This window comes from Pipistrellus kuhlii, unplaced genomic scaffold, assembly GCF_014108245.1.
Source record: "Pipistrellus kuhlii isolate mPipKuh1 unplaced genomic scaffold, mPipKuh1.p scaffold_m20_p_3, whole genome shotgun sequence".
In the NCBI taxonomy this organism is placed as follows: domain Eukaryota; kingdom Metazoa; phylum Chordata; class Mammalia; order Chiroptera; family Vespertilionidae; genus Pipistrellus; species Pipistrellus kuhlii.
In genome coordinates, this window is record NW_023425529.1 from 163,343,156 (window position 1) to 163,361,446 (window position 18,291).

Here is an 18,291-nt window from a genome sequence, read left to right on the forward strand (position 1 = left end):
CGTGAGGGGGGTGTAAAATAAAATGCACAAGTCAATCTGAAGGAATTTATAATCTAATTGGAGAACCAAGAACAATGAAACTGCTGAGCAATAATTCAAGATGGCACATTACTAAAACTACAAGACCAATCATGTGAATAATAATCCTTCTGTGTCAGAGTTCTAGAAATGCTATGTATTTCCAAACAATAGTTACCCAGCCTGTGTCATTCATATTCTATGGATAAAAGATTTATATATAATGAATGCTATAATGAATTGCATATAATGAATGCTAATTTGAAAAGTAATAAAACTTCAAGGGAAAATAAAAATAGAGGCATATAATTCTGTGGCGAGATAAAAAATATAATCCCCACAAGATTCTCCCCTCTTTTCATGCAGAATAGCATCTCATTTCAGAACATTCAAGCTATATGAGCCATTCCTGAAGTTAAGATATTTCCAAAAAAACATATTGATAATTTCCTTGGTTACAAAGTTATGTAACCTTAATTTCCACACAATTCAGGAAGGCCTGATTCTTTCTGGGCAAGCTCAAATTTAGATCAATTCATGTCTTCCACAAACATCTTTAAGTGCCTACTCTGTATCAGGCATGGGGCTAGGATCTGGGGATATGAACATAATGAGACAAAGTTCCAGACTCCCTATGCCAGCAGGGTTAAATGTCAGAGTGCCAGAGGCAGTAAGGTAAGGGGAAGAGCCTTAGAACTGACAAGTTCCCAGCCCTGGTCCCACTACTACCTAAGACTGTAAACTAGGCAAGCCATTGAGTTGGCCTGCAATCAAGTGTCTTCCTTTGTCAGTTAAGATCCACAGGCCTATCTCACCAAAGCTGCTGTGTGGGCTGAATGAAATAATAGCTTAAAGTGCTCTGAAATGCGAATCTGCAGAGATTTATGATGTCATTATCAGTTCCAGCACACTCAGAGGACTAGAAATGATTCCTATCTGACCATTAAATGCCATCTCTTCAATGGCACACTATTTTCATGGAGTCTAACTATGAAAGAGTATTTGGAAAACTGGTAAGATTTGAGTATTTTGTTCCTGGGCATTTAATTAGACTTTTTATTCACCCATTTAGGAGGGCTACGCACCATGTAGCAACACTGACAATGAAATTCATGCTTTTAGGCCAGTATTGACCAGAGAAATTCCTCCTCTTCCAATTCAAAATCACTTATGGAAGCCAGATGCATCTTCTTGTCTCTCTGGTGTGAACCACGCCCCCATAAGAAGTGTGGGTTTGAGGCTTCAAAGAAAAGGAAAGCTCACTTAAGAAAGCAATGGGGTTATGTATTCATTTGAAAAACCACCTCCAGTCTCATCATTCTTCTGGTGCTGATCCTTCTGCTTCTTCTGACCATCCCCGCCCTTTCTTCTCTCTATGATCTGCCTTTGGTTAGAATTTGACCCAAGAAAACACTCAGAACTGACGAATTATTCTACCAATGCCTGCTTATTATAGTCAAGAGGACCACACCCTCAGCTTCTTCTCCAGAGAAGTTTGACGGCATAATGTGATATCTGCAGGTGTTCTGGTATGGAGTCCTACACTCCACAGCTGGCCCTGAACTATCCCAGCCCTGAAGGCAGCTCCTGTCTGCCTCTTCGTCAAGATACAGAGGGGCTTTATGTTAGGAGAGCAACACTGCTTCCCCTGAATTCAGATAATAATATAATCCCCTGAAAAATCTAGTCTAGACTAGTTCACAGGTAAGCGAGTTCATTGAAGTATAATAACTGTGAAGATTATGTGTCAGAAACTCATTGTTTTAATTTTGGATATCCCACTAACTAGCTGGGTAAGGGTTAACCTTGCTCCTCCCTCCCCCCTTTTTTCAGCTGCAAGTGAAGTCCAAATAATGTCCAGCTCCCTCCGAGCCCTAAATATCGTATGATTTAGTATATTTTAATGAGGACTTGTAAAAGTGCAGCACTCGTTCCCAATGAGGGGCAAGTACGGTTAAATAAATTCTAAATGGATATACACTTCTTTCTCCAAAGAGAATCTACCCTCTTCCACCCATATTCCTCTCTTTGTCTAGCATGACCTGTCATTTACTGGCCATAACTTTCACTTTATTTTGGATGCTGTACAAATTTCTCTGTCATTAAAATGCCAATAAACCAACTCTGTCTCAAACTTAAACAACAGCATGTACTGTTGAGGTCATATGTTGGCTCTTATTTAAACAAACACTTGGAAGAAGAGGCAAAATGTCTTACTTTATGCAAGGGTAGAATGAACTTCAATTTCCAGTTAGAGAACAGTCTTCGGGTAAACAGAGCAGCTGAGGGAAATGGCTCAGTGGGGGGCGGGGAGAGGGGAGGGAGACAGGAGTTCTAGGGAGCAGAGCTGAAGCCACCTCCAGGAAAGACAAGGAAGTGACTGAGAACCCTGAGCCATGGAGTATGTGCCGGAGTCTTTGGGCCAGAGAGGGAAGTGTTTTTCCTCAACCAAAAGGCCAGAGGACACATCTGGGTTTTATAACCAGGTAACAGTAAAAAGGAAGGAAATTAGCAAGTCTTAGTTATATTGGGCAGCTTAATGAGTCAGTCTATGGAATTTCTACTCTATTAAATGATAGGCTAGGTTTGGTGGACCATCCATTCCCAGACAAGGTTATTGTACTTATGTCAAGACCCAGAAAATGAACATCTAGCTTCATTTCTACTTTAATAAAGTCTAGGGGCTGCCATTACAACACCTTCAAAATCTCCCATAACCAAAGAACTTTGTTTCTACATATTTTAGTGGTTCTCAACCTTAGCCACACATTAAACTTCCTAAAAGAGTTTGGAAAAAAATGGCAAACTCTGTGTTCCCTCCCATCCCAATCAAATAAGATCCCCTTTAAGGGAGGGGACAGAGGGGTAGAAAATTAAATCTCTCTAGGTTATTTTTTAAATATTTTTATTGATTTTTATAGAGGGAGCGAGAGAAATATTAATTAGGTACCTCCTGCCCGCCCCCTACCTGGGATCAAGCCCGAAACCCAGGCATGTGCCCTGACCAGGAATCAAACCAGCCAACTTTCAGTGCACTGGACAATACCCAACCAACTGAGCCAAACCAGCCAGAGTGATGTAACATGCGCTTGAGAGGTCCTTCTGTGCTCACTGGCAGTAAGTCCTTATAAAAGTAAAACAAATTTGTGTACTTTTTGCAAAGATTGCACATCAGAGAGAAGTTAGGAAATCAAAACCTGATTCTGAATCTGGTCCAAGGAAGAGATGAGATTTTGTTTTGATTGGCATTAGGAGACTTATGTAAAGATCCAAGGAATGCCAGGACACAAGCACGAGCTTCCTTCTGCTCCTTTTTCTGGCTTTGAGGTCATAGGCATTGCTTATCCTGGGGTCTTCACAGATGCTCCAGGCCACTTGGGGTAGAAGTTATCCAAATCCATCTGAGAGCCTCAGGGAGCAGTTCCTCTGGGCCTCAGGCTGCTTACCACTGCCTCATAGAGACACACAAAAAGGAGGAATGTCTTCTCAGAAACAGCTCCATAGAGGTAATTCTGGGAAAAACATGAACAATTAGCGTCATCTGATTACACAGAAGATGAATAAAAAGACCAATCATTTATGTTAATATTTACAAAGATGAAAAATATGAAAGCCCACATAGAGTCCTAAAGCAATGAAAACAGTTGCAAATCAAATCTAACTGCTAGCAGGATGCAAATCAAATCTAACCTTCCATAACATTTTTTTTTTAATGATGGATGACTTGTCTGGGATGTATGTTGTGATTTGATCAATTTGTAATAAAGTTGAAGTGTTTAGTCTTTTTCTTTTGCATCTACTTCCTAGTCTTTGTAAGACAAATGTATAACTTGAATCTTTAAAATTTTTTTAAAAAAGTGTTTGGATTTTCTGATGCTGATGATAAAACATGACAGATAAAAGATTATTGTTCATCCTATTTTCTTCCATAAAGAAAAAAAATTCGAAGGTGGCGTTCCTTTCCTGTAGATGTAGAACTTAAATGCAAACCAGCCTGTGACCGTGGAGAGTGGCTTCTCTAGCCTTTCTGCCAGCACTAGGCTGCCGGATGGCACAGCTCCGGGGGCACTTCTATGCTTTGTCCTCTCTGGCTGGCAGCCCGCCAGTGGGAAAGCGCCATGCCAGGCCGCTGTACGTGACAGCCTTGGGCAGCAGAGTTCTTAAGCAACCTTCTGAAAGCAATGCCAGGGTACGTGTCAGTTAAAATGTGGGGTGTTGGTTTCTTGTTGTCCATTACTGGAAATGAATGAGCTTCTTTAAAAATTAGTATATCGTAAATGGGTAGCTAGCCTTTCCCCAGGAACACTGGCCTGGAGGGCATCGGTACTGGTGACACCCACGGTAACTCGCTGGTGGCCAGCCAGCAGGTGATGCTCAGCTTGGTTGTCCTGACTGCACATTCGATCAGGAGTGTTGCTGGCAGGTGCAGGCAGCGATTCTTCCCACAATCCACCCTCGATCATGGAGTGGGAAAATGTTTCCTACCGAGGGCCCTGACCCAAAGGGAGGGAAGGAGTGATTGAGGGCCTCATACATAAGTAACAGCTGCCTGATGTTTTTACGGCGATAAAAACATTTTGTCCACTTTTAAAATTAAGAAAATATATCTTTTTGGAGTTTCAGATGATGCCAATTGAAAGAGGACACACCAGGAGATGGGAGAGAAGGACCAAAAAGGGGAGTTGGTAGAGGAGAGGGGAGATAAAGTGAAGAGAATGGAGAAGGAACTACAGGTATAAGAGGAGGAGGGGAAGGGAAATATTTACAAATGCAGGAAAGAGATACACGGCAAGAAGAATGGGAAGGAGATAAGGGGAGAAAAGAAAAGAGATACAGGACTCCAAGTCGAGTGAATGATTGTACTATGTGTGTATAGCTTGCATTCCTTTGGACTGTTAATATCCATTCACCTAGCATGCACTGCATACCTACTGTGTGCCGGGGTGTTGGGTAGGATTCAAACTTGCCTAGGCTAGTTCTTGCTATGATTTCAAAGGTATATACACACATCCAACAGCTCTCGTGCTAGGCAGAGCTGCAGCGAAGAGGGCAGCCAGGCCCTAGCATCTAGCAGGTGTTATTAAATGGTTCTTGGATGTGTTAAACGCTAACTTGTGATACAAATATATAAACATGAAAGAAGCACAAACTGTTTCTGGGGGGCGGGGGGGGGGGCGCGCACGGGGAAGGGGGAGGGGAAGGTAAGAAAGGTTTCCTAAAGATGGATGTTTGAAGGATAGGTGGGGCTTTTATAAGTCCAGTTGTGGGGCAAGACATTTTAGACAAAGGTCTCAGTGAGAAGCTGCAGAGCCTGTGTCGGTTTAGGGCCCGAAAATGAGAGATTATATGAATGCAGGGTTTGTATTAGGAAGGTGATATGGCTGAAAGCTGCTAATGTTAGGTTGTTCTGGTCCTTGAACATTGGTAAGAGATTACGTCTTATTTTGGACAAAAAGTGTGTGTGGGGGGGGACATTAGCAACCAAATGAAGGATTCGAATTAATGTTTCAAAAGATGAATTTGACAATGGCATTCAAAAATGTCTGACCTGGAGCAGAGTTTCTGACAGCATGATCTGTAATCCCATCTTTGATCCAATCACTAGGAGTGCTTGTTCAAAAGACAGATGTCTGGGCCATACAGATAATATATTTCTTAGCTCTGGGGTGAGGTCCCAGATCTGTGTTTAAATAGGTTACCCAGTGCATTAAATCTCCTATACTTGAAAGCTAGCCAAAACTGGCTTAGAAACAAGTCCGGCGAGGAGGTGTATTAGTTACCTATTGCTGGGTAACAAATTTCTCCAAATTTAGTGGCTTAATACAACACAAGTTTACTATCTCAATGTTCTAGTTCAGGAATTCAAGAGTGGCTTAATTGGGTGGTCTCATGAATTTGCACTGAAGCTACAGGCCAATGCTGCAGTCAGCTGAAGGTTTGACCAGGGCTGTGGAATCCACATCCAAGCCTATCCTGTGGCTATTGTCAGGAGTCCTCAGTCCCTCTCCACATGGGACTCTCCAGAGGATTGGTCATGACATAGCAGTTGGCTTTCCTAAGAGTAAATGATACAAGAGAGGGAGACACACATACAGGAAGACAAGCTACAAGGTCTTTTATGACTTAAAAAACCTTGACTTAAATCCATAAAGTAGTCTCTCCTTATTTGTTATTGGTCCTCAGTGCTAATATTAAATGGTAAATTCCAGGAAAAAACAAAACAAAACAAAACAACCAAAACTACAAACTCATAAGTTTTAAATTCTGTGCCATTCTAATGAAATCTCTCCTGCTCTGCCTCATCCTAGATGTAAATCTCCTTTTGTCCAGCATATTCACATTGCCTATGCTACCTGTTCCTTAGTCATGGAGAGTAGTCCTCTTGATTATTAGATCAATTGTCATGGTATGCAGTACTTGTGCTCAAGTAACCCTTATTTTATTTAATAATGACCCAAAGTCATTCACATAACGTTTATTATAGTATACTAGAGGCTCACTGCATGAAATTAATGCACATTAACAGGAGATTAATTAGAAGAAATATTTTAATATTGCTATTTGCCCTTTCTCTATAATAGAAGTGTCAGAGATGAAAGAAAATTAGTAAAATGTATATGAAAATCTTCCTCCTGTCAGAGTTTGGGGCACGCCATGGAACCTAGAGTCAAGTCCCTGCCCACCACCAGCAGCATGCCAAAATGCAGAAGACCCAGACCCAGCTGGCCCCACCCCTGTCAAGCCCCTCTGGACAGGGGGGTGCAGGCTCAGGTCCCCTGGCCAGATGCTGGGTGGGTGGGGGGCACAGTCTCAGGTCCTCCATCAAGCCCTGCCAGATGGGGGTGTGGCCTAAGGCAGGGGGGGGGAACACGACACACCTGCTTGAGGTCTCCCCAGCCCAGTGCCAGGGTGGGGGGTGCAGCCTGAGGTCCCCCATCAAGCCCTGCCAGGCGAGTGACGTGGCCTGAGGTCCCTGTCAAGCTCTATGGGGTGGGGGGCACGGCCTGAGGTCCCTCACCCCAACCAGATGCCATGCAGCCTTAGGTCCCTGCTGCTTGGTTGTGACATTATGGTCCCAGCTAATTTGCATATTCCTCTATTATATAGATAGACTGTTATAATTCTTCTATTTTATCACTAGTTACTGTTGTTAACCTCTTACTGTGCCTCATTTATAAATTAAACAATATCATAGGTTTGCATATATAGGAAGAAACAGGGTATATACAGGGTTTGGAACTATCCCAGGTTTTAGTCATCCACTGGTGATCTTGGAATGTAACCCCCACAGGAAAGGAAAGGATTATTATACTGGGAGGTGGGGATCACTGAGGCTAACTTGTAGTCTGGTACTACAGGAGGCAAAATCCACTACCTGGATATGAAGTGCTAACTTGAAACTATAGCGTGCGATGGGAAATACTATGAGCTAACGTGTTTGAACGCTTAGCACTTCCAGGAACGAGTGTAAGGCATGTGACATGTATTATCTCACTCAGCCCTGGAAACCACTCCATGGAGCAGGTAGGCACTGCTGTTATTCAGCGGGAGAGAGGGGGGAAATGGAAGGGCAGAGGGGTCAGCAGCAGTGTGGGAGCACTGCTACAAAGAAAGCCTTGTCAGGACGCGGAGAGAGATAGAGGGTAGCAGAAGGCAACTGGCTGTTACAAGTGTCCTATAGGATGTTTACTGGCTGATGAACCGCCCTTCACGGTTCATCAGCTGTTCACTTCACCACGTGTTCGGATGCATTTTGAGCTGGCAAAGCTGCTAACCAAGGGGGAAAGGACACTCCAGCCAAAAAACACCCCACAGGCCACTCGTTTAATAAGCAACGGGAACCGAACCCAGACCAGCAATCCTCCCTTGTTAGGATCCCTAAAATGATTCCTAAATCGCTAGTTCTCTTTCTAACCTTGACCTTCTGCAGTTTGGAGAAGCTGGGAATGAGAAAGTTTAATATTTTACCAGAACAAGTCAGGCTCCTGAATTTACTAGACGGGCTGTGGAGGGGGCGGGAGGTGGGGGGGTCTGATTGATGCTCACTGTTTTATCCTATCTTTCCCCAAGATAGGACGTGCAGTTTGGGCTTTACCACATCAAGTCACCCCCTTGGCCCACCCCACTTCCCTCCTCCTCTCCTCCCCACACACACCCTCTGTACGCTCTCCTTCAGTGGCACCTGAGTCTCTGCTTCTGCTCCAGTTCCCTGCAAGATTTCCTGTTCCCCTCCTGGGCTCCTCCCTTCAGCACCACCCTAACCTGTTCTTGCCTAAAATCACAAGATTCTTGACTTCTTCACCTCTCCTCCAGATTTCCTTTCTCCCCCCCCCCTTTCCCCCCCTCCCTGCTGCTGTTGTTTTCCATCCCCACCTCTCCAGCCTTTCTCCTCTTGTCCCACAAAGCCACACCTGTACCCGCAAGTGCCTGAGAGTCTGACCCGTTTATTGAATGGCCACAAGAGAAAGAAAGTAAGTTGCACGAGACGCAGGAGGAGCAGAACCTGACAGATGAGCCCACTTGGCTGCGGGCGCGACGACTCGGTGTAAGTGAGAAGGAGCGGGCGGAGGCGGGGGGCGGGAGCGCGGCGCGGGGGGCGGGCAGGGGCCGGGCTGCGGATATTAATAAGTTAAACCAACCGGGCCGGAATGGCGGGACCTGTGCTCCCAGGTGTCTGGGGGGAAGGAGGGGAAGGCGGGGGAGGCCCAGACCAGGCCTGACACCCCCGGGACCGCGGGCTTGGGGCTCAGCGCCGGCCCCGCCGCCCGGGCTGGAGCGCGGCCAGGGGCCGGGTGGGGCCAGGCGCGCAGCCAGTCACCCGGGCATGTGGCCGTGGGTGGGGCGGCGGCGCGGGCGGGCCGGGCCCAGGGACGCCGTTTGCCAACATCTCGCCGAGTGTTTGGAGTGTTTGTCCGGCAGCCGGTGCCGCTGGCTGTGCCTCTGTCTCCCCTCCCGCCCCGACAGACAGCTGCCGCCGCCCGCACCGCACTGGGCGGGGGCGCGCGGGGCCAGCCAGGTGAGCCCGGACCCTGCAGGGGGGCGCGGGGAGGGGAGGGAGGGGGCTGGGGAGTGGGGGCGATTGGGAGGAGGGGCGGCCGGGGGCTGGGTCCCCGGATCGTGGGGATGCCCCGGGGCTGAGTCTGGGTCCCGGGCCCGCGCCCTCCCCCCGGTAGCACCGCGCCCGGGCGGGCTCAGGTGCGGGGCCGGGCGGCGATCTCCGCCCCGGGAACCCGGCGGCCGGTGTCCGGTGTCCGGTGTCCTGTGTCTGGAGTCGCTGGCGGGTGAGCCCGAGGGCGAAAGGGGGGAGAGGGGGGCTCCTGGTGGCGGTAAGGGGTCCCCGATGGGGCGGCCGCGGGCACGTGGGGAGCCTCGGGCAGCTCTGGCTGCGGGCGGGGCTCCGGTCCCCGCGGGGCGTGTGCGCGCGCGTCAGCCGGGTTCCGCCCGCGGGGAGCTGGGGGAGGGCGGTGGCCGCGTTGGGGTGTCAGAGGGCGGTTCTCAGGGTTCTGGAGTCCCTGTAAGCAGGGCCTGGCGCCCCGCCGCCCCCGCGGCCAGGCCTTCCCGCGGCCCCCGATGGCGCCCCCGACGGCGCCCCACGTGGGGAGAGCCGTGGGGACCTCCTCCGCCCCAGACCTTCCCGGAGAGGCAGAGACGGGGTACTCCCTGCGGCTGGGGTGCGGAGGGCCGGCCTGCTTCGGACCGGACAGTGGCCACGTCCGTTGGGGGGAGGGGCGATAACCTTCCTCCACCAAGTGGGCATCCCTGACCCATCCCCCGTCCTGCCCTCCGGGGTCCTGCGGGAACCCAGGTGGACGGGCGCGGGGACCGTGACAGTGAGAAGTCACAACCTGTCCTGTTCTCGGAGGTGTCTCTCCCTCCCCAGGGTTAAAGGGAAGAGGTCAGGGAGGCAGCTTTCTCTGAACTTAGTCTCCTCGCCTCCTAAATGGCTGTTTTTATTTGATTGACTGCTCCATAGGAACGACTTAAGATACCAACATTTTTTAAGTGAATAAGTGGAAGGCATATGTGGGCATAGATTTGGCATGCGAATGGTATTTTCTAGATAAGTCCATGTGTACAGTCATCTCAAGTTTCTAAAGAATGGTATATATTTGCAAACCTTAACGAATTGCTCTCGCCTCTCATAGCTCGTTTTATCCTCAAAAAACGGCCCTTTTGCAGAAAGATGAATAGGGTAAAGTTGAACTAAGGTAGCTGAAAACCTGAAAACAGCTGGCTGTTTTACAGTAATGAAAATCCAAACTATTCATAATATGAAAGTAATACTGTCTGTACTATGGTGTTTTTGTGATTTAGGCTGTATCGAGGGCTGTTGTGTTTTTGTTTTGTCGCAGAGTTGAGAACAATTTTCATTTTGTGGAACAGGGTTGTAGAAGACCTCCCTGAGTTAATCCATGGGTGTCCTGGAAAACAACTGGTCCTGTGACCCTTCGATATTTATTTTTGGAGTAAATAGCAGATGTGGGCTTGGGGCTTGTCATTGCTGTCTTTTAAGAAAAGTGCTATTGTAGAAGAAAACTGAGTTAGCTAAGCCTTTTCTTTTTACCGGATCTTGAATAACTGGAAGTTTGCCGTGCTCAGTATGTTAGGGGATAGGCATTTGATTCAGTATCAGCAACAATTGTCCTGTCAGTCAGTGAAAGCGGGGGGAAAACCCTAGTGAATTAATTTCCTCGTTTCTATTTCCTCCACCCAGGCTGATTCCACTTGCCCCTGTAACTTCACATAGATTTCCTGGCATAGTCCTCAAATTATAAAGATTCTCGGGGCAGGCCTTCATTTCACAGATGAGGAAACTGAGTCCAGAGAAGTGAAGTCACAGCCAAAAGTCACTCAGTTCATGAGAGGCAGAGACGGAAGGAGGGGGGGGGGGTGTTTGTCCCTTGCTGGCTGTCCTCTGAGCACCCTGTGCTGGGTTGACTTTTCCATCTGAGAGCAGGGGAGGAAAGAGTTCATTCACAAGGAAGCCAGCGAGCATCTTTCCTTCAAGATCCACTAGGTAACCTCAATGCTGACAAGCCGTGTTGACTCGGACAGGCAACGCAAAAAGCTAAAACCGGAAAGAGCTGGAGCATCTCATCGCAAAGCTGCTGTGGGACCCTTCACACTGTGAGCGTCTATGCCGCTGGTGCTATGCCTCGTGGCTGAGTGAGAGGGGAGACTGAGGAGGAAACAGTGAGCAAACACCCACACCCGGGCCGGCCAGGGGGGTCTTTTCAACACCTGCCCTCCGGAAGCTTAGCTGCATGGCCAGGGTGAGGCTCCTGCCCCAGAGGCACTCTGCCAAACACACCTTCAGTTCAGCGTTTCCATGGCTGCGAGGAAAGTTCACAGGCAGAGCCACATCCTGACGATGCTTGCCTAGGTGCTCCACTGTGCGGCTGGAGGACAGTCGAGCCAACTCGGCCCCATGCTGCCCAGCTCCGCCATTTCCATCTTCTCCATCTGTGGTACTGGCGAGTGAGGGGCTGAACTCCTAGAATTAAAGGAGTGCGTGGGTGTACAGTGCTGAAGATAGTGGCTGGCACAGCAAGCGTATGTTCTTATTACCAGGAGTACTCTGAGCGGGGGGTAGGGGAGGAATGTGAACTTGGCACTCTCAGGGGACTTGTTTTTAGGCTTTACTCACGCTGTTACTGTGGCTAGGATTCACCCCATTCAAAATGGGGAACAGAGCAAAAGCCTCGGGCTTTAGTGGGCTCATTTTCTACCATATTTTATTTCCACCAAAGTCAGCGATTGGAGCCAGGGAAGGGCCAACAGAAGGACATTTACTGGAATGTTAAGGAGTTATTCACTTCCGCTCCTTATCTCTTCAGGAGTTAAGGGTTCCCAGGAACCAAATCTTCCTCTGGTTCCTGTCGGCTACAGACATGGAGGGCAGCCTCAGGACACCTCTCCCTGAGTGTGAATTTAGCTATTAGAACCCCAAAGTCAAAAAGCACGATCAGACATCAGTTCTCTGGCTGTTATATCCTTTGAGTGTCAAAGCAAAAAACAAAGACAGAACCTAAGATAGGCATGCCTGGCTGAATTGGAGTCAGACGCTGCTTTTAATTCTGTTTTCATTTTCTCTTAATACAGTGCTCCATTTGCATTCAGGTAGACGAATGCTGTGGGAGATAGGTTATAGGATGCAGTTAGCAAGAACAGTTGTAGACCCAGTAAAGGTCTTCGCGACTCAGTGAATCGTTAGTGAATGTAGGCAAGCCACACTTGTCTCAGGAGACGGGTGGGTGGAGGAACAGTTTGCAAGGAGGAGGAGGAGGAAGAGAGGAAACGCTAGGACACTCCCAGAGGGTGGGAGGAGCCACACAGTCTGGACTCATGGATGACAACAGGGGAAGGAAGGAACGAGGAGGCTGAGTGACTCGTCTCAAGTTTAAGAGCCTTTGAACTTAGTTTGGAGAAGTGACATTTGAGAGAGCAGGGCTACATGGTGAGATGATGGGGCATTACAAGCACCAAATTATTAATCAGTTTCTTAGAATTTGGGTGATCTTATCCTATTGAAATACCTGAATGGAATTGTATACATAATTTCCTTCTGATTACCAAAGTATGAAGGTTTGCTATTTAAACACACACACACACACACACACACACACACACACACACACGCAATCAAACAAATGTATAAGGTAGAATGAAACCTCAATGGAATTGTCAGCCATTGTGACTGCAGTAGTCTATGCTACACTTTGGTAAGAAATCAAAGTGAACGACTCCTTAACATTCCCATAAATGCCCTTCTACTGGCCCCTTCCACGACTCCAAATGCTGACTTTCACAGCCTTTTTAAAGGAGCCTCTACTCAACAAGGATCCGTTGTAATGCTCGCCATCCCCCCGTTTATCTGACCTGTAAATTTAGATTTTATTAAATTAGGTTATCTGGAGGAGGTACACCTAAAACCTGGTGGCCTTCCAGAATGTACGGGAGGGTTCTCTCCTGCACCTGCACTGTTTTCATGGTTCCAGTAGGCTGCCTGGACATTACATTGTCCTGTGAAGAGGAGAGTGCGTAATTGCATTTATTCAGTGTTGCTTTTAAAGGGGAATGGGAAAATAGCTTTAATATTTATTTCTTCCTTTTCCTTTCTCGAACATGGTTCTATTTCGATTCGGTTTGAGGTGGGTAATTCTGTATTTTGTTTTGAAATAAGTTGTTTGGAGAGAGCCTTTTCATTTCCTCCCTTGCCTTTTTAAAAAATTCTTTTCTCAGCCATACGGTTGGTTTGTTAGGCTCTGAGGTAATCATATGTTTGCTTGGTTGGGACAAGGCCAAACTTCTGTTAGTTTTTTTGTTTCCCTGAGATTGACCCGTAAAAAGTCAGGGTTTGTTTTGCTTTGATAAAGTATCTTTGGAAATTACGGGATAGAGGTTACACAAACTGTTAACAAAGTGTGCCTCAGCTATTCTTTCCTCTGCCCCAGAAACAAAAAGCGATACTGTATTTCCTCTAAGCTTTATTCATAAGCCCGTCCTTGCCCGGCACCTATATATTTTCATACTGCCTGTTGCTCTCTGCAGGTTTATGAACGGCACTGTGGGCATCGGCATGTTTGGTGCCAGGAACCAGGAGCCAGGCTGCTGAATTATCATCCCAAGCCTTCTTTCGGGATTGCTGTGAGTCTCTGAGGAAGGTCCCTCCAAGTGCCAGCCCCGGTGGAGGCACACCTGGGAGCCATTTTCAAGAACCTTTGCCACAGGTGTAAAAGACTCCAGGCCCGAGAAGATGCTGAAACAGATACTGTCGGAGATGTACATAGATCCCGATCTGCTGGCAGAGCTCAGCGAAGAGCAGAAACAGATCCTGTTCTTCAAGATGAGAGAGGAACAGATCCGCCGATGGAAAGAAAGAGAAGCAGCGATGGAAAAAAAGGAGTCCCTGCCAGTGAAATCCAGACCAAAGAAAGGTAAGCTTAGCTACGCGCTGGCTGTGGACGTGTCAGGAGAATGGCTTCTGGCTTGTTTTCACATTTCACACCAGTCAGATGCAAGCCAAGGTTGCGTTCTTAGATGGACTCTAAATGTTATGGAGATTCTAATAGTGCAGTGTATCAACTTGAAGTCAATACTTGGGTGCGTGCTCACACACACACACACACACACACACACACACACACACACAGCAGTTACCCTGGAGTTGTGTGAGCAGATCGTTTGCCTGAAACCAAACAGACATTCAGCTGAAGTACCAAGCCCCCAGGAGTGTGATGTGAGGGGCATTGAGGAAGGTTTCTGTCCCCCTGTTGTCATCCATGCCTAGTGCTCTACTCACCAGCATAGCAAGTGCTTGCGTCCGCATCTCTATGGCAATTGTGTTTGCATTTTTTAGACTTTAAGAGATTTTTCTTTGAGTTATCTTCTTTTTTTAAGGGAAAAATCCCTCTTAAAATACAAATACTGATATAAGGAAAAAGGTCATAATACCTTATAGTATTATAATTTTTTTTTTTAGTGTGAGTTAACCTATGTATTTTGTCCTGACCCAAATAAATCCCTTTGGTAGCCTGAGCGGGCCTTTGAGACCAAGGGGTAGGGAACACTTTGTACATCAAGACTTAAAATATAAACACATACACTCCTAGAAAAGCACATATTAACCCCGCCCCCAACCAGCCACTCTCCCTCCCCTCCGACTCCTTCTGTCAAATTCTGTTATGGATGAATAACTAAGTTGTTTTTTTAAAAAACACACAGTTTCAAGGTCACTTACACAGGTATTCAAGACCAATCTCTCCTCAGTTTTTTTTATTAAGCTTAGGGAAAATAAAATTTGATAAAACCATTCAGGGTTTTAAAGATTGAGAAAATGAGTCTTACTTGAATGCTGGTATGTACACAGACACTAAAGGAAGTCACTTTAATGACATTTGCCTTATGCTTTTTTACTAATAACTTTTCCGAATTAAGTTTTATAATGATCTATATTAATAAAAGGGTAATATGCTAATTAGACCAGACGTCCTTCCAGACAAAATCATGGTGGTGGGGCTGAGGCAGTGGCAGTTAGGGGCGATCAGGCCAGCAGAGGAGAGCAATTAGTGGGGTCGGGCCGGCAGAGGAGAGCAGTTAGAGGGATCAGGCTGGCAGGGGAGAGTAGTTAGGGATTAGGCCGGTAGGGGAGAGCAGTAAGAGGGATCAGGTTGGCAGGCAGGTAAATGGTTATGAGCCAGCTGTCCCGGATTGCGAGAATTGGGCCTAAACCAGCAATCAGACATCCCCCGAAGGGTCCCAGATTGGAGAGGGTGCAGGCCGGGCTGAGGGACACCCCCCACCCCCCATGCAGGAATTTCTTGCACCTGGTGTCTAGTATATTGTAGAAATAAATGAGTACCTCATTTATTATTGTTATTATCCATAACAACTATTGGTTAAATACTTGTTTTGTCAGACACTAGGCAAAGCCATTTATACACATATCTTACCTTCACAACACATCTGCAAAGTCAGTATTAATATTCCTATTTTACAGATGAATGAACTAGACTCAGGGAACATATGCAAGGTCACACCTGCAGTAGGTGCCGGTTCTGTTGGATCTCACAGTATTCTGCACTGTTCAAAATAGACTTTTTCTCTCAATACGCAACTTGGTATAGACAGAAGCATAACCCTTTCATCGTTCTGAACTGGTTTATGCCTCTCTGTGCATTCTTTTATTAATATAGATCAGATACACCTGGGCCTCTTTGGGCACCGTGGTCATTGTGGACATAGCATATTGATGTGGTGGGTGACTTTGAGGACTAGTGAGAGTAGAAAGGTTCAGTGGCCCAGATTCTGTTAGACTTTGGGCTTCTGCTGTTTGATGAATTGATCTCCTTGTGGTGACTTAACACATTGCGGACCAGTAGTTTTATTGCTAGCTTTACCCAGTGGCCAGATAAGTTTCTATTGAACGCGTACAAAAAAAACATTTTACATGAATGTTAAAGGCATACTTTAAAATTAAATACCCATTGCATTTTGAAGTCATTTATTACATGTTCTTGAAACTAATATCTTTTTAAAGTATGATACTCTGTAAAATACTGCGTAATGTGAAATGGAACTACACAAAGCTGGCAAATTCTCGTGATCCGTCCACAATGTTAAGAAGCAATTTCCATTTATTTGCTTACATTTTTTCTTGTGCAGAGCTTTGAATCTGCCTCTCAGAACACCTGTATGACTACGTTAGCTAAGTGATCGTGGAAATACATATTAATATATGAGGTGAAAGTTCTATCAGCGTTTCATGGGAGAAGTTTATTCCTCCCTTAAGTTTCATACTCGGAAAAATATTTTGCATTACCTAGTTCCTCTACTGATTACAGGAAAAGAGAGGTTTTGAGATTCTTTCCCTACTTCCCCTAAAAAAACAAACAAACAGCAGTTCCCTCTTTCCTGTTGTTCTGCCTCCCAAGTCAAAGCCGCAGATAAAGTCAGTATTATCAGGGCAGGTGGTTTCCAGAGAAGTGTTTGTGCTGCAAACTTACTAGCCTCCGTCACAGTTTGTCAGATGGCTCATTGTGGGCTTCTGCTCTTTTCAGACCTAAGCTCCCTGCCTCCCCTGCCTCCTCCGCCTCCCCTCTGCCTTCCCTCTTCCTTCCCCACCTCCATCCCCCCACCATCCTGCTTGCACCCAGCTGACTTGAGTACTGCTTTTTCTTGGCAGCTCTTAGCCAGGCTATGGCTTTGGAGACTGGCCTTTTCTCGGCTCTTTAGATCATCTTTGAGCTTGTTTTGTTTTGTGCATTTGTTACCCCAATAAATTTAATTTAAAAAATTCAAATACGTATATCTTATGCCCAACCCTTACTCCTTTACACCATTCCAGCTCATCACTCAGCCATGCTTACATTGTCACCTGGTCATTTTCTTATTTTATTTATTTATTTATTTATTTATTTATTTATTTATTTATTTATTTATTTTATCTCTAAATAGTTCACTGTGGTGAGTTTTGAAGGAGCATGACTAAAATGTTTGATATGGTGCATGCCAGATGCCTGTCCACTTTTTAGTAATCTTAGGGCTAACGTAGGAGGGGCTGAAAAATAATTGGAAGTATGGATTTAATTCTTTCTAGATCAGAAATTCATTTCCAAATGAATTCCAAAATGTGATTCTAAGAGAGACAGAGAAGTATGGACCTCCTCTCCCTGCTATTGAGCACATGAAATGAGGCTAGTATGATTGACGTGTGCTAGAAGTGTCGATTACTGATTTCAAAGGCTTGGTAAGAAGAAAATAATAATGTTATAGTCATTCTATATTGACATCATCTTTTGGATATTTTGGGTAAAATAAAACATTAAAATTCATTTCACCTGTTGTTTTGATTTTGTGATGGAGCTACTAGAAAATGAAGTTATAGATGTCATTCATTTGGACAGAGATACTCTAGACCTCACAGACCACAAGTGGTCCACAGACCACTGGTTGGCAACCGCTGCTCTAGACCATAAAAGCAGCACCAGCCAGTGTTTATTGATCTGATGGTGTATCGGACCCTGAGCTCAGTGCTTAACTATATCATCACATTGATAATCACCATCAAACATGAAACTCAATTAATGTTCACACTTTTGAGACTGAGGGGCATTAACTAACTTCTCCAGGGAAATAACTAGTAAGTAAGTGAAAGAGCTGAAGAGGACCTGGAGTCTGACTCTCCCAAAGCTGGTGCTGTGAACAGATATGTTACACGTTGAGCTTACCTGGAGCTTAATAACAGTCACTATTGTTTGCAGGCGCCTTTCGGAAACGTATGCTTGCATTGAGGCCCTGCCCTGGAGCCTTTCTTCTGTATGGTTTTTGCTTCTGGCACCACAAACAGAGGAGGCCGGTACTCAGTAGAGGGCTGCCTCGAATTTGTTTCCTTGGGTCTCTACAGTTGACGGAAACCTAGTGCCATAAGCTAGCATCTGGTCACTGCCTGTGTGCCCTTGAAATGGACTTGGAGCCCCGATACTTCATTTGCTAGATTTTCATTGTTATCAAGTGGACAGCTTCTTATACACAGAGCCTTCCCTTTTTTGTGAAACCACGATCAAGCCATTGGTTTGTGCCACTTGCAATGTTTACTTCCCATTCTCTTTACTCTCTGGGAGAAAAACTTACAACTAAGTGGAAGTGCTGCCCATTCTCTTTACTCCCAAGTGGAAGTGCTGCATAAACTTCCTTCTCATAAAATTCTCAGATTACAGAATGAACGTAATTTCAAGGTGAAGTTGGCAGAAAATCCAGAATGCCTCGATAGCA

At 46.0% G+C, this 18,291-nt stretch overlaps 1 protein-coding gene across 2 annotated transcripts in view; it reads left to right on the forward strand.

Annotated features, from left to right (window-relative positions):
- The first annotated feature begins 9,009 nt into the window (after positions 1 to 9,009).
- The window catches only part of SH2D4A (SH2 domain containing 4A), a 51,282-nt gene continuing 42,000 nt past the window's right edge, over positions 9,010 to 18,291 (forward strand). For both annotated transcript variants that reach the window (XM_036459260.2, XM_036459262.2), the window contains exons 1-2: positions 9,010 to 9,034; positions 13,570 to 13,955. In XM_036459260.2, coding sequence (XP_036315153.1) covers positions 13,775 to 13,955 — 181 coding nt within the window. In that variant the 5' untranslated portion in view covers positions 9,010 to 9,034; positions 13,570 to 13,774. The remainder of the gene's footprint in view (positions 9,035 to 13,569; positions 13,956 to 18,291) is intronic.